This window comes from Rhinolophus sinicus, chromosome 3, assembly GCF_057876585.1.
Source record: "Rhinolophus sinicus isolate RSI-liver-muscle chromosome 3, RSI-T2T, whole genome shotgun sequence".
Classification (NCBI taxonomy): Eukaryota; Metazoa; Chordata; class Mammalia; order Chiroptera; family Rhinolophidae; genus Rhinolophus; species Rhinolophus sinicus.
Window position 1 is genome coordinate 197,390,170 of NC_142503.1, and position 12,305 is coordinate 197,402,474.

General features: G+C 57.5%; 1 protein-coding gene across 6 annotated transcripts in view; it reads right to left on the minus strand.

The window, feature by feature from the left end:
• CCDC85C (coiled-coil domain containing 85C) overlaps positions 1 to 12,305 on the minus strand; it is a 77,474-nt gene that overhangs the window by 19,670 nt on the left and 45,499 nt on the right. For all 6 annotated transcript variants that reach the window (XM_019751584.3, XM_088797478.1, XM_019751581.3 and 3 more), the window contains exon 2: positions 666 to 739. In XM_019751584.3, the coding sequence (XP_019607143.2) occupies positions 666 to 739 (74 nt within the window). The remainder of the gene's footprint in view (positions 1 to 665; positions 740 to 12,305) is intronic.

Here is a 12,305-nt window from a genome sequence, read left to right on the forward strand (position 1 = left end):
CACGCTCCAGCCACACTGCAGTGCCCTGCCTCTCACCCTGCACTACCTCCCTGCTGCATGCCCTCTGCATGCCCTCATCGCCTGGTCTCTAACCCGCTGTCCCTGTGCTGGGGACGTGCTGAGGATGAGACACGGCCTCATCTGTCTGTGGGCACGTCAGGCCCAGGAGGGAGGAAGATGGACCCCAGCCCAGAGAGGCCTGGGTGTGGCAGGGGCAGGGAGGTCTCCGTGTGGGTCTCCCTCAGAGGGACGCGTGCCAGCCCACCTCTGAGCTTTGATTCACCCAGCTGCTAGAAGGGCAAACAAAGCGGCCTATTACTTCAGCAATTGTGTGTCCGTACCATCTCTGGTACCGGTTCATTGTGGCCCCCAAGGAGCTCGCAGACCACTGGGGGACAGAGAGTGAAAAGACGTGATGCAGGGTACCCCAGAAGCAGTGAGCAGGGGTTAGGTGCCTGTGTTCCAGGAGATGGCTTGGGATGGGAGTGGCGGGGGGGTGGGGGTGGGGGTGGGGTTACGAGTATGAAGGGGGAAGGGAGCCCAGGTAAGCTGGGCCAGGGTGGGCACAGAAGCCAGGGGTGGGCACCCAGAGGTGGGTGGAGGGCTCATATTGGCCCTTGCGTGCAACAGGCACGGTCCTCCAAGTCCGCCCCCAGACGGCCTACCTGTGCGGGGAGTTTGTCCCCCTCCAGCAGCTTCACCTTGGTCTCCAGTTGTCTGATGTAAGTGGATGAGGGATCTGTAATGACACAAGACGGGGGACACATTAACCATCAGACTTGGTCTCCAGTGGGAGAGTTGCCCTCCCACACCCCCTCTGCAGAAAGGAGATGAGGGGTTCCCTCGCCAGCTTGTCCTGGACCAATTCCTTCAGCCTCCGCAATGCTTCGGGTCCTCTAAAATACTCCCCTGATGGGGCCCTTGCAACCAGGGCCAGAGCACCCCAGGGTCCAGGGTCCAGCAGGAGAAACTGAGGCTCCTAAGCACGCTAACTCAGCCCCTGACGTCCTCTGCCTGCACCGTGTCTGATGTGCAGGAACTTCTACAAACAGTCAGCGGAGGAGGCACATACGGCAGATAAGCCTCCACCTTCCGACCAACTCTTACCAATGAGAACCGCCAGGAGCTGGACCACCACCTGCCCACCCCCAGCGCACGGCCGGCACCACCCAATGCCCTTGGCATCTTCCCGGATGGCATGGATGTCATGCCCCTGCCCCACTGGTGCCCTGTAGGACTGGGGCGGCAGCAGTTCTCCCCCCAGAATGCCGGGCATGACCTTCCTGCACCAGGGGTTGGCCCCGGACCCAGGAATTCCTGCCCTTCAGCTAGGCTGTCCAGAGGCCGCCCCCAGTTGTAAGAGGCAGCTTTCCTGCATGGGTGCCCCGTTTGCCCCTTGACCTGCCTCACTTTGTTCCCTAAGCACATGGAAGGACCCTCAGGAGCTCTGCCCAGCCAGCCCCAGACCAGGCCCACAAGCATTTGCATTTTTAAGCATCAGGCCCAGCCCTGGGCAGGAATGGGTGGCAGCTGGCCCCAACCACTCACTTCTGGGGAATGACACCCCGATTCCAGTCCACACCAGTCACCTCTCAGGAATGCAGAGCCTTCTGGAAAGGGAGAACAGTGGCCCTCTGCAGCCTACCCCACCTTCAGCCCCAGGGATGACACTGACCACAGGCCAGCTCGGCCGGGGAGCCCTTCCGGGGGCTGGGTGCTCCCCACACTAGCCTCACCTCACCCCAGCTCAGGAGAGCCAGCCCCCTTTGACAGCTGAGGAATCAGGGTTCCAGCGGCTTGTTTACAGCACAATGCACAGCAGTGGCAGAGGTGGGGCTGGACCCTAGACAGTGACTGCAAAGCCCCCCCACCCCGGGACCCTGTGCACACTCGCCGTGTGGGCAGATGCCATGTGCCCAGACCTGGGTGGCCACAGCTGTAGGAAGGCCTTGCTCACACCCTGCTTTGGCCTGCGGTCACTATAGTCCATACTGCCTCCAGCCTCAGTTTACTCACTAGTCACCCAAAACTGACAAGCAGTTCTCCATCCCTTCCCACATCGCATCCATGCAAACAGGCCTGATGGAAAAGGCCTCGGTGTCCAGGGTTTGCTGGGCCCCCCTGAGCACAGGGAAGGAAAGGGGGTATGCCCGGGGCTCCCCAACCTGTCTGTCCCCTGCATGCTGTTAGCAGGGGGGGTTCCCTGGAATGCCAGCTGGGAACCAGCAGACAAGATAAACTGAAGACAGTCCCAGCTCTCTCATCTGTACAAGTTAAGGCAAGGAGGCCCCAGTGTGGTCTCCCTCTAGGTGGGGTTGGTGGGGGAGGGGTGGACCCACTCCCCACCCCATGTGACATATGGCAGCCTCTGCAGTAGGCAATGTCCCCATTTTTCAGATGAGAAGGCCATGAGGAACGCAGGGTTCCCACTTGCTGGTGGGTGAGCAGGAGGGCCCAGGCCCAGCCTTCCTGCTCCTATCCCCACCAGCCAGGCCCACCCCTGACAGTCAGCACTCAGGACACCAAGTGTCTGGCCGCCCCGGCAAAGCTGACAGCACCGCACCATTGAGGGAAGCTGGCAGAAGCTCCCAGAAAGGAGCAACAGTACTTGGTCAAGCCTCTCTCATTACTGCCCAATCCTTGGGGGTGGCCGCAAGCCAGCCGCCCTGCTCACCGCAGCTCCCACCACGGGATAGGGCTGCCAGGCACAGCCGCACTCAGGAGAGGGACCAGCCACTGTGTGTGACAACAGCCCACGTCCGGTCACTAACTCACACACTCAGCCTTTCAGAAGGTAGACACAATGCCGACCCAGTCTCCTGGCTATGCGGAGGGTGTTGCCTCTCTGCCATTTCTATGGGAGGAGTCAGGGGCTCCCAGCATTTCCCTTCTTGGTTAGACTGCAGTTGGAGCCACAGACTGCGATGGAGTCAGCAGACCGGCTGACCAGCTCAGCACCCTCAATGCGCAGCGAGCAGGCCGGACACGCCACTGCTCCTGTCTGAGGCAGCCTTTCCCTCAGCCACAGCAGGTTCAACACCCAGCTCCCAGTATAGCCGTGAGGAGAAGAGTGGTGACAGATGCAGTACCGGGAAAGGACCCAGGCCATCACACATTCCACAAATGACCCAAAAATACCCATCCGCCCACCGCCAGTGCCAGACCTCAGGGCCCACAGGCCACAGCCCACAGGCCAGCTGTCCTCCCAAGTGGGCCACACGTGGGCACAGACCACAGGCCATGTCCATGGCCCCAGACCAAGGATTGGGCCCTGCTCCACCTGTCTATTTGGGTTTACCCCAAAACCCAAGAGGCTACAGAAAACAAAGCACATTTTATAGACCACTGTGGGTGTGGTTTTCTTTTGAGTTTCAAAAGAACAATATGAGAGTCTTAAAATATTTTAATTTGTCCAATAATTCCAACGGAATCCATCCAAAAGAATTAATTCTACTAATGGAGCATGCAGACGGTGTCACAGTGGCCAAAACTGGAAATAACGATGTGTCCGACAAGAGAGACACTCTGCCATCATTCAAATGATGTTTAGGAAGAGTCTCTCTGCTAAACAATGTGGGAAAACACTTAAATGCCAGTGGAAAGAACTGGACACAAAATTACATGTGTAATTGCTGCTACATTTTAAAAACTGATGCATTGAAATAACGTCAGCAGAGGGCACCTGGAAATACTGACAGCAGCATGGCTCACGTGGAGGAAAGGGTGATTTTTAAAATTTAATTCACACCATTTCCTGTTAATTTTCACATAATCTACTTTGAGAATAGGGAGAAATCTTTCTTGTATAAAAAAGGAGAATAAATTATTGCACCTTCACATTGCAGACCCACCCACTGACATCACTGAAGCTTTTAATTCAAGGGAGACAGAAGGGTGGCTGGGAGGGCAGCCCAGATAGTGGGCTCAACCAGCCACCCTCTGGCCCCTTCTCCCAGCTCCGGTCTGGGGGCCTTTCCAAAGCTCCAGCCCCCACCCCCCAGCCCTCCCATTCCTGCAGTTTATCAGCATTCGAGGCGCCTCCCGCAAGTCCTGGAGAAGCCTCCTCTGCCATGCCGGACCCTGGCCACACACTCAGCTGCCCAAACCAGCCCCTGCACCCTGCCAGGACCCAGGGAGCAGGACATCTGGTCACCCGTGGGACAGAGCAGGAAAGAATGAGAGGTGGACCCTGAGGTGGGGGGGCAGGAGGGCAGGAGACGCTGGGGAAAGGCCTGGCTCCCAGGGAGGACGATCCTTCCCAGCAGCCTCAGGCAACGCGTGATGCCACCGGGCGCCTCTGAGCCCCAGCCTCTTGGAGATGAGTGTGTAATTAAATTAATCCCAAGGTTCGCAGTAATGAGGGGAGGAGCGGAGGGGGAGGGAAGCGTCATTTCCCGGCTTCACTGCTTGTGAGGAAAACGAGGGAGCTGACCAGGAAAGGGATTCCAGGCTGGACTGGCCAAGGCGTCCCCTCCCCCTTCCTCTGGCCCCTCCTGGGCCCGCTAGACCAATTCTGGGTGACTCACGATTCAGCTTCCATCTGGAGGAAGGGGTGGGGGGGCTCCCTGCAACATTCTTACTTCCGGGACCCAGAATATCAGCCCTTGCTTTGTCCCTCCTCACAGATGCTCTGTGTACCCCATGGTGTGGGGGGTGGTCACCAGCCTGCAGTCTGTGAGCCCCTCCCCACGGACACTGTTTGGCTCCTTCCCAGGAGGCCTGTGCTCGGCACTGGCGCTAACCATCAGACTACCCTGCCTTCTCGGGAGCTGTGAGGCCAGGCCGGTCCCATCTCCCCTCCTGGCCTGGCTTCCTCCCTGGCTAGGCAGTGTTGCCCCAGCCTCACCTTCAGTCCAAACTGTAAAAATTTGGGAGCCAGAGGTCACGTCTGATCACCACTGTAGTCTCACTACTCAGCTCACACCTAGCTCACTACTCAGCACATAGTAGGTCTTTGGAAAAAATCTGAGGACCTAGCAGGAATTCATCCTGCTGGGTGGGTTGGACCAGTTTCCTGAAGGAGTCAGCTTTCAGCTGCAATGAGAGGAAGGCGCGTCAGCCTGTGACAGTCACAGGAGGCCCTCAGACCCCAGTCACCAGCTCTCATACGCTGTCTAGGGCAGACCTTGCTCCGAGTTTACATCCTAGTTTGGGTGAGACAGGACTCAAGCACCAGCAAGTTAGTGGGAGGGACCCTCCCCCAGCCCAGCTGGGGGGTGGGGAAATGAGGCAGGGTGGGGAAGAATGGGAGGGGTGTCAATCCACTGGGGAGCTCTGGGGTCTCAGGGTTACTCGCCTGCCCAAGGGCTCACTGGTGGGGGTGCTTTGGATGGGAGGTGCTACTGATACTGAAGCCCTGCCCACCTGGAGAGTTGACAGAAAAAGCTCCCAGGTGGAGCTGCAGGTGTTGGCAGGTGAAGTGAGTGGTGGGCCCGGAAGCAGTAAGTGCCTCGGGGATCTGGGCATTGTGCCAACAGAGTCTGCCACTGCCCAGGAGAAAGTACGATTTTCCCTCTCTGCATAGGAAGAAGTATAGACTGACAGGGCGTGTGTGTGTGTGGGGGGGGTCACAGTGACACATAGTTACACACGGACCTGACTCTCTAGCTATTGCCCTGTCCAGGGTCCCTGCCAGCCCTGCCTCCCTTCCAGCCCCCTCCCACTGAGCAGGGTCCCTGAAAGGCCTTGGGGACAGGCGGGCTTTGTGGCAGGTCATTAGCAGGACGCAGCCATACCATGCCTTAGGCCTCCTCCGTGGGGGCTCTGCCGGGAGATGGCTGACTCCTCCACAGGGCTGCTCAGCTGATTAAATCCCCTTCTCTTTCCACTTCATTAAGAGGGGCCGGCTGTGGCATCAGGGCCAATGGCTCCGTGGGGGTGGAAGGGCCTCATTAAACAGACGCACCCTCATCATTCCAGGGGTCCACGCCCTCTCTGTCCCAGGAATGAAAACAGCTCAGAGAGCATCTGCTTTCTCGGCTTCTCTCCTTTCTCCCGTCCAGGATGCATCCCCAAGGGGCAGGAAGTGCCTGCACACACCTGCAGGTCATGTGAGGGGCGTGGAAATCAAAATGGAGCAGGGCAGGGCAGGGAGATGCCCCACTCTGCACCAGTGCCTCCTGGTGGTGGCGCCGTTGTGCCTGACAGAGCAAGCTGCTCCTCCCACAGGTCACCTCAGACCCCTCCCCCACCATGGGGAGGCACTGCCATCCCCGTAGGCACAGAAAGGAGGTGCAGCCATGCGCTGAGGACCAGGACCGAGGACCAACCACAGGGAGCTCTGACCAGCTCCAGGCACCAGGGACACCACTATGGCCGGAATGGTTGTTTCCCCCCGAAATCCGAGTGCTGAAACCTCATGCCCACTGTGATGGTGTTAGGTGGGGCCTTTGGGAAGTGATTAGGTCACGAGTGTGGAGTCCACAGGAGATTAGTGCTCTGATAAAAAGAGACCCCAGGGAGCTTTCATCCCTCCCACCAACTGCGGACACAGTGGGGAGACACCGTCTATGAGGCGGGCCCTCACCAGGCACTGAATCTGCCAGCGTGCTGATTTGAGACTCTCAGCCTCCAGCACTACGAGAAATAAATGTCTATTGTTTATGAGGCCCCCAGGTTGTGGCATTCTGTTGTAGCAGCCGGAACAGACTCCGTCATAGAGCAAGAGCAGGTCATTCCAGCAAGAACCATTGATAACTAACAAACAAACAAACTGACTCAGATAACAGCATGGTGGTTACCAGAGGGAAAGGGGGGAAGGGGTTGAGAAGGGTAAAGGAGGTCAACTATATGGTGATGGAAGCATATTTGACTTTGGGTGGTAAACAACGCAATGGGCAGATGATGTATTATAGAATTGTACACTTCAAATCTCCATAATTTCATTAATCAATGTGACTCGAATAAATTTTTAAAAATTTAAAAAACAAAGAACCATTGATACCCACGCACACGTGATGAGCACCAACAGTGGTTCCTTACACACACTGGTCCTCGTCTTTCCTCACTGGGAGCAGGCCATCGGCCCCCGGTTCACAGATGAAGAAACTGAGGCTGAGGGAGGTGAAGATGGTGTGGACCAGGCCGTGGTACCGCGGCCTCCTCCTCCCGGCTGCCTTCCTTCCGTCTGGCTCAGTGCAGCCCTGAGCCCGAGATGGCAGCAAAGGCCACGCTTCCTGCAGTACCCAGTCCTGCTGGAAAGTGACTGGTCCTTGGCTGGTACTCAGTCCCCTGGCAGCTGCTGCCCACCCACCCTGCCCACAGGCCAGGCTCGGCAGGCCTGGGAGCTGAGCGTTCTGCTGCCCTCACCTCTGACCCACGAGCATGTCCAGGCCTCCCTCAGTGAGGCCCAGGACACGGGTCCAGCGGAGTCTGCAAATGGCCCTGTCTTCTCAAAGGACGTGGAGGATGTTCCATCCCAAGGCCCACCTATTCCCGGGACCCCGGGCAGTTCTAAAGCATTGAATTCTCACAGAGCAGAGCCCAGCACTGGAAAGGAGAGTTGCCAATTTCACGACAATCCAGGCTACCAGTGGGGTGTGAGTTCCCCATCACTAGGGGGAAGCAAGGAGAGGCTGAATGGCCTCTGTTTAGGCATCATCTGCTGGATGGAGCCCCTGGATCACTGAAGGTTCCCAATGTAGGTATGAGGAGGGCACGGGAAGTTGCTTGCCAACCTCAGTGCAAATGCACTCACGCTGCCACCCTCCAAGCCTCCCGGGGACCCTGCCAGGTGGCCAGAGAAAAAGGATGTTGAGAGTGAACAGGTCTGCCCAAGGTCACAGAGCCGGGCACCAGCAGAACCAGTGTCACACATGCTTGTCCAAGGACCTGGCCCCCTACTTTGAGGGTCTCTCAGCCTAATGAAAGAGCTATAGGAATAAACACTTTTGCTGAAGGGCAAAGAGTAAAGAGGTACAGCAAGTACTGATGGGGAGAAATCAGGGACTCCTTCCTGAAGGAGGCGGCATCTGAACTGAGCACTGAAGAGCAAGCAGGACTCTGACAGGCAGACAACGGGGTGGGGATGTAAGGCAAGTACAAGATGTGGGCACAGCGTGAGCAAAGGCACGGAGGTGGGACCGTGACAGGCAGGTTCGGGTACACCTGAGCCATTAGCATCTGCCTCCTGGCACCCATCGCAGCTCCAGGAGGTGCAGGCTGAATGTGAGACAGGTATTATTTATGGATGAAGGCAGAAGGGCGGAGGGAGGCTTATCAGGGGAGCATCGGGTTCCTGTGAGGACGCCCGTCAGGGGTGGCAGCCCTGAGCTGGGCGGGTTGGCAGGTCCGGGCACTTTGGCCCCAGCCGTTCCCTCCTCCAGCCTGGCCTGCCCACCTGGGCTGCCCACAGGGGTCTGCAGGGTGGTACGGGCAAGTCAGAGCTGACTTCCGGAGCCCTGGGCCTGGGACAGAGTGTTCACCTCCACACAGGGCACTGAGAAGGGCACCTTCCTTCCCATTCGCACACACAAACTTTCCTGAGCACCTTCGTGTGCCAGCAGGCACTTGAGGAAAACCCTGACCCTCCCGTCACCACAGACCATCCTCACCTCCAGCTGATAAGGTAGGTCCTGCTACCACTGTGCCTGCTTCTTGGAGAGGAGCCTGCGTCTCAGACAGGTTAAGTCGCAAGGCCGCAGTCACACAGTGAAAACACTGTCTGGCTCACAGATGTCCAAACGGCCGGCATCCCGCCCTCCCATGTTCCCACCTCCACGCCCGGAGACGTGGGATCATGGAAACCTCGAATGCCACTGAACAATGAAATGGAACAGCCGTGACTGGAGCCCCACCCTCTCCATCCAGAGTCCACAGAGGGAAAAAAATTAATGGGCACCGAGAAAAACAAACGATTGCATTAATGAAAACTGGGCTCTCTCCACGCGGGCCGCGCAGCCTCCACCGATAAGGTTCATGGCTGTCCCCTGGCTGCCATCTGCCCCTCTGTGTGCTGCATGAGCCGCTCTGGGGATTCCCACGGATCAGCGCCTTGGCCACTCTGGGCCGCAGGGGTGCCAGGCGCTTAATTCCAGGGAAAGACACGAGGCTTCCAGAACTGCACTGAACTCTCGAGGGAGCAACAAGACAGGAAGCCGGGTCCCCATCGGCTCATTTAGAACGAGCCCCGGGCGGGTCTGCCTGGTAGCCTCCGGTGTTCTCTAACCAAAAACTCAAACTCCTCGCTACGGCTGGGGAAGCCTGACAAGCCAAACCAAGGCCGTGTCACTGTTTCAAACCAGAGAGAAGGGGGAAAAACCGAACTTCTCCTGTGCCTTCAGTTCTCACAGAAATTAACCTGTGTGGGCAGGTGACGGTGAGAGCGACAGCCCTGTTCATGTACCCTCCCCCACCAAGCCTGACTGTACTCCAACGGGAACTGCAGATAATGGCCGAGAGCAGATTCCACAGACCCTGCCCGGCAAGGACACACACACAGACACACAGTGGCTGAGTCACCCTGGGCCTGTGGCTGTCAGCACCGCAGCACCGACACACACTGGCTCCCTGGGGACCTTATAACATCTGATCTCTTCTGAATTGGACTCTAGGGGCCTGGACATCCACATACACTTTAGATGCCCTCCCTGTGAGTCTACCGTACACACAGGGCCTGGAAGCCCTGATCCATGCTGAGCAGGGACTGTTCAAGTCGTCTGCCCCTTGGGCTCCATCCCCAAGGGACCCCATGCCCTCCTGGACCTGACTATTCATTGGTGGGGCCAGCCTCCTGCAAACACAACTGAACTTCAGGGATTGTGACGAGGCTGGGACGGGCTAGACTGAAGTCTGAGGGGTGGAGGGAGGGGGGCAAACATTTACTGAGCCCCAAAATGTATGTGTCAAGCCCCTTAGCAGCAAAAAGGGGAGACCTCTGCTGGTTTCAGGAGAAAGGGGAGTTTTTGTTCATCATCAGATGTCAACCAAATCTCTCCTGAGTGCCAGGCAGCCCCTGCGTGAGGGGCTGGTTAGGCCAGGATGGGGCCAACTGTCCAGCAGAGGCAAGAACCACGGGGAGGCACGCAACAGGACACCAGGGGACAGTCCAGCCGTGTGCAGAGGCAGGGAGGTGTGGCAGGTGGAGGAGGACAGGGACGCGACTCAGAGCCCCTGCAAGACTGCGTCCCTGCAATTAGGCAGGGCAGCAAGGCCCTGCCCAGTCAGAAATGACGGACTCAGCGTGGGGACAGCAAACTGCACTTCCCATTTCACATACAGCTCACCGCAGGGTGACGACTGACCAAGGCATCAGCAACAAAGCCAGCTGACAGGTGCCGTTCCCCATGAGGTCCTGAGGAAGGCACCTTCTTCCCACTGGGGCAAAGGATCAACTCCGCATGCACAGGGCACGTGGCAGAACTGATGCTGGGAACGTGAAAGCAGAAGCCTCGCGCCTGCCAGTGACAGCCGCAGAGACTTCTGTTAGGAAGCGACAGGGTCTCTCAGGAGAAAAGCCCGGCAGCAGTCTCCACACATCCTCTGGCTGTTTCCCCATATGACATCACAGGGGACTTGTCCTCAGCCTGCGCTTGTGAAATGTACTCAGCAGATTTCTGTCCCCGCTCACCCCCGCCCCCACCAAAGATGCCCACACCTTAACCCCCAGAATCTGGGACAATGGGACCCCACATGACAAGAGACTTCATGATGTGATTAAGGTTACGGAGCTCAGGTGGGAAGTTGGCCGGGACTATCTGGGTGAGCCCAACCCACTTGCCTGAATGTTTAAAAACGGAGAGCCTTTCCCGGCTGTGGTCAGAGGGAGCTGTGACCAGGGAAGAACAGTCAGAGAAATGTGTTGGTGCTGGCTCTGAAGAGGGGGAAGGGCCAGTAGCTAAGGAAGGCAGACAGCCGCTAGCTGGAAAAGGCAGGAGAGCCATTCTCCCCTCCAGCCTCCAGAAAGAGCAAAGCCCTGCTGACACTGATTTTCGCTCTTCTGACCTCTGGAACTGTAAGATAATAAATTGTGTTCGTTAAGCCCCCAAGGTCATGGTAATGTGTGACAGCAGCCAAAGGAAACTAACTCAGGAACTAAAAGTTGTGGCTGTGTGACTTTAGGTCGCTTGTCTAGCACTCTGAGCCTGTTTCATTTAAAAAAGAAATTAAAAACCCACCTTGGAAGGCTGCTTTGGGGACCAAGAAAGGCAGCGGCTATAAAAGTCCCCAACAGTTACTAGATGCTCAATAAAAACCACCCACATGCTGACAGCATGACCTTGATGGAAAGGACCGGGGAGCTGAGGCTTCCACACAGCCAAGCTGAGGGCATGCCCCCCTGAGTCCCCAGCACCAGCTCGCCATGGAGACGTGACACTCACCTCCACTACGTAACTGCCACCTGGGACCTGGCTCACCCGAGCACCCAGCACCTGCCTCCTTTTCAGAGCTAGCGAAGTCTGGGGCCTCGCCACAAATTTTTAAAAGTGGGGTCTGAATTCAATTTAGGAATGTCACACGTGAAGGTCATTTGAAGCGAACGTGGTGTCATTTGTTCGTAAAGCAAATGCCCGCTCTCTATTTTAAGTTCAGATTTTGGTAGCGTATAGGGTACTGGGACCACAGAGCTGGCTGTGACGTGGGAGCAAACTCAGGCTGGTTCCATGCACGGCAGAGGAGAAGCCCTTCCAACCACACAGAGCGCCCAGGCGCAAAGGGTCATGGAGGGCATGGAGCCCTGGGGACAGATGGACCCTGGTGACTGATGACTATCCAGCCCATGTACATGGGCAGAGCAGGTGGCCTGTGGGGAAGGGGGTGGGGGGGGGAGGGAGGGAGCGAGCAGGGGACCAAAGGCTGAGACCGGAGCCCTGAGTCCAGGGCTCAGCCTCCTGCCTCCTAGCAAACTGACCCCATTTCAAGCCAAATCCAGGCAGGAAGGAGGTTCCAGCAAAGAAGGAACTGGCAAGAGGAGAAACGGCCCAAGCCGGCCTTCATCCAAGCCCCAGGCCACACGGTGACAAGAAGCAGGCAGGGAGCCCTTGGTCACACACAGGTCACCTGGGGATCTGATCTGAATGCTGCAAGGGTGAGAACAAACCCCGAAGCTGGTGGTCCAGGTGGGAGGCTCAGGGAGGGGAAGGGCAAAGCTCGTCCCAGGGCAGGCAAGCTGAGACCACCTCCAGCTGCCCCGGCATGCTGGGGGAATAAGGCACTGCTCCTCGAGACAGGGGTGGGTGGGCAGGACCTCGCTGCCCCTGGGTGTACTGCAATCTTGTCCCCTGACCCAACCACTCGGAAAGCCAATATACCTGCGCATTCACCTGAGGTCACTGGGGGGCCAAGAGGCTGGCTCAGAAGGGCATGGG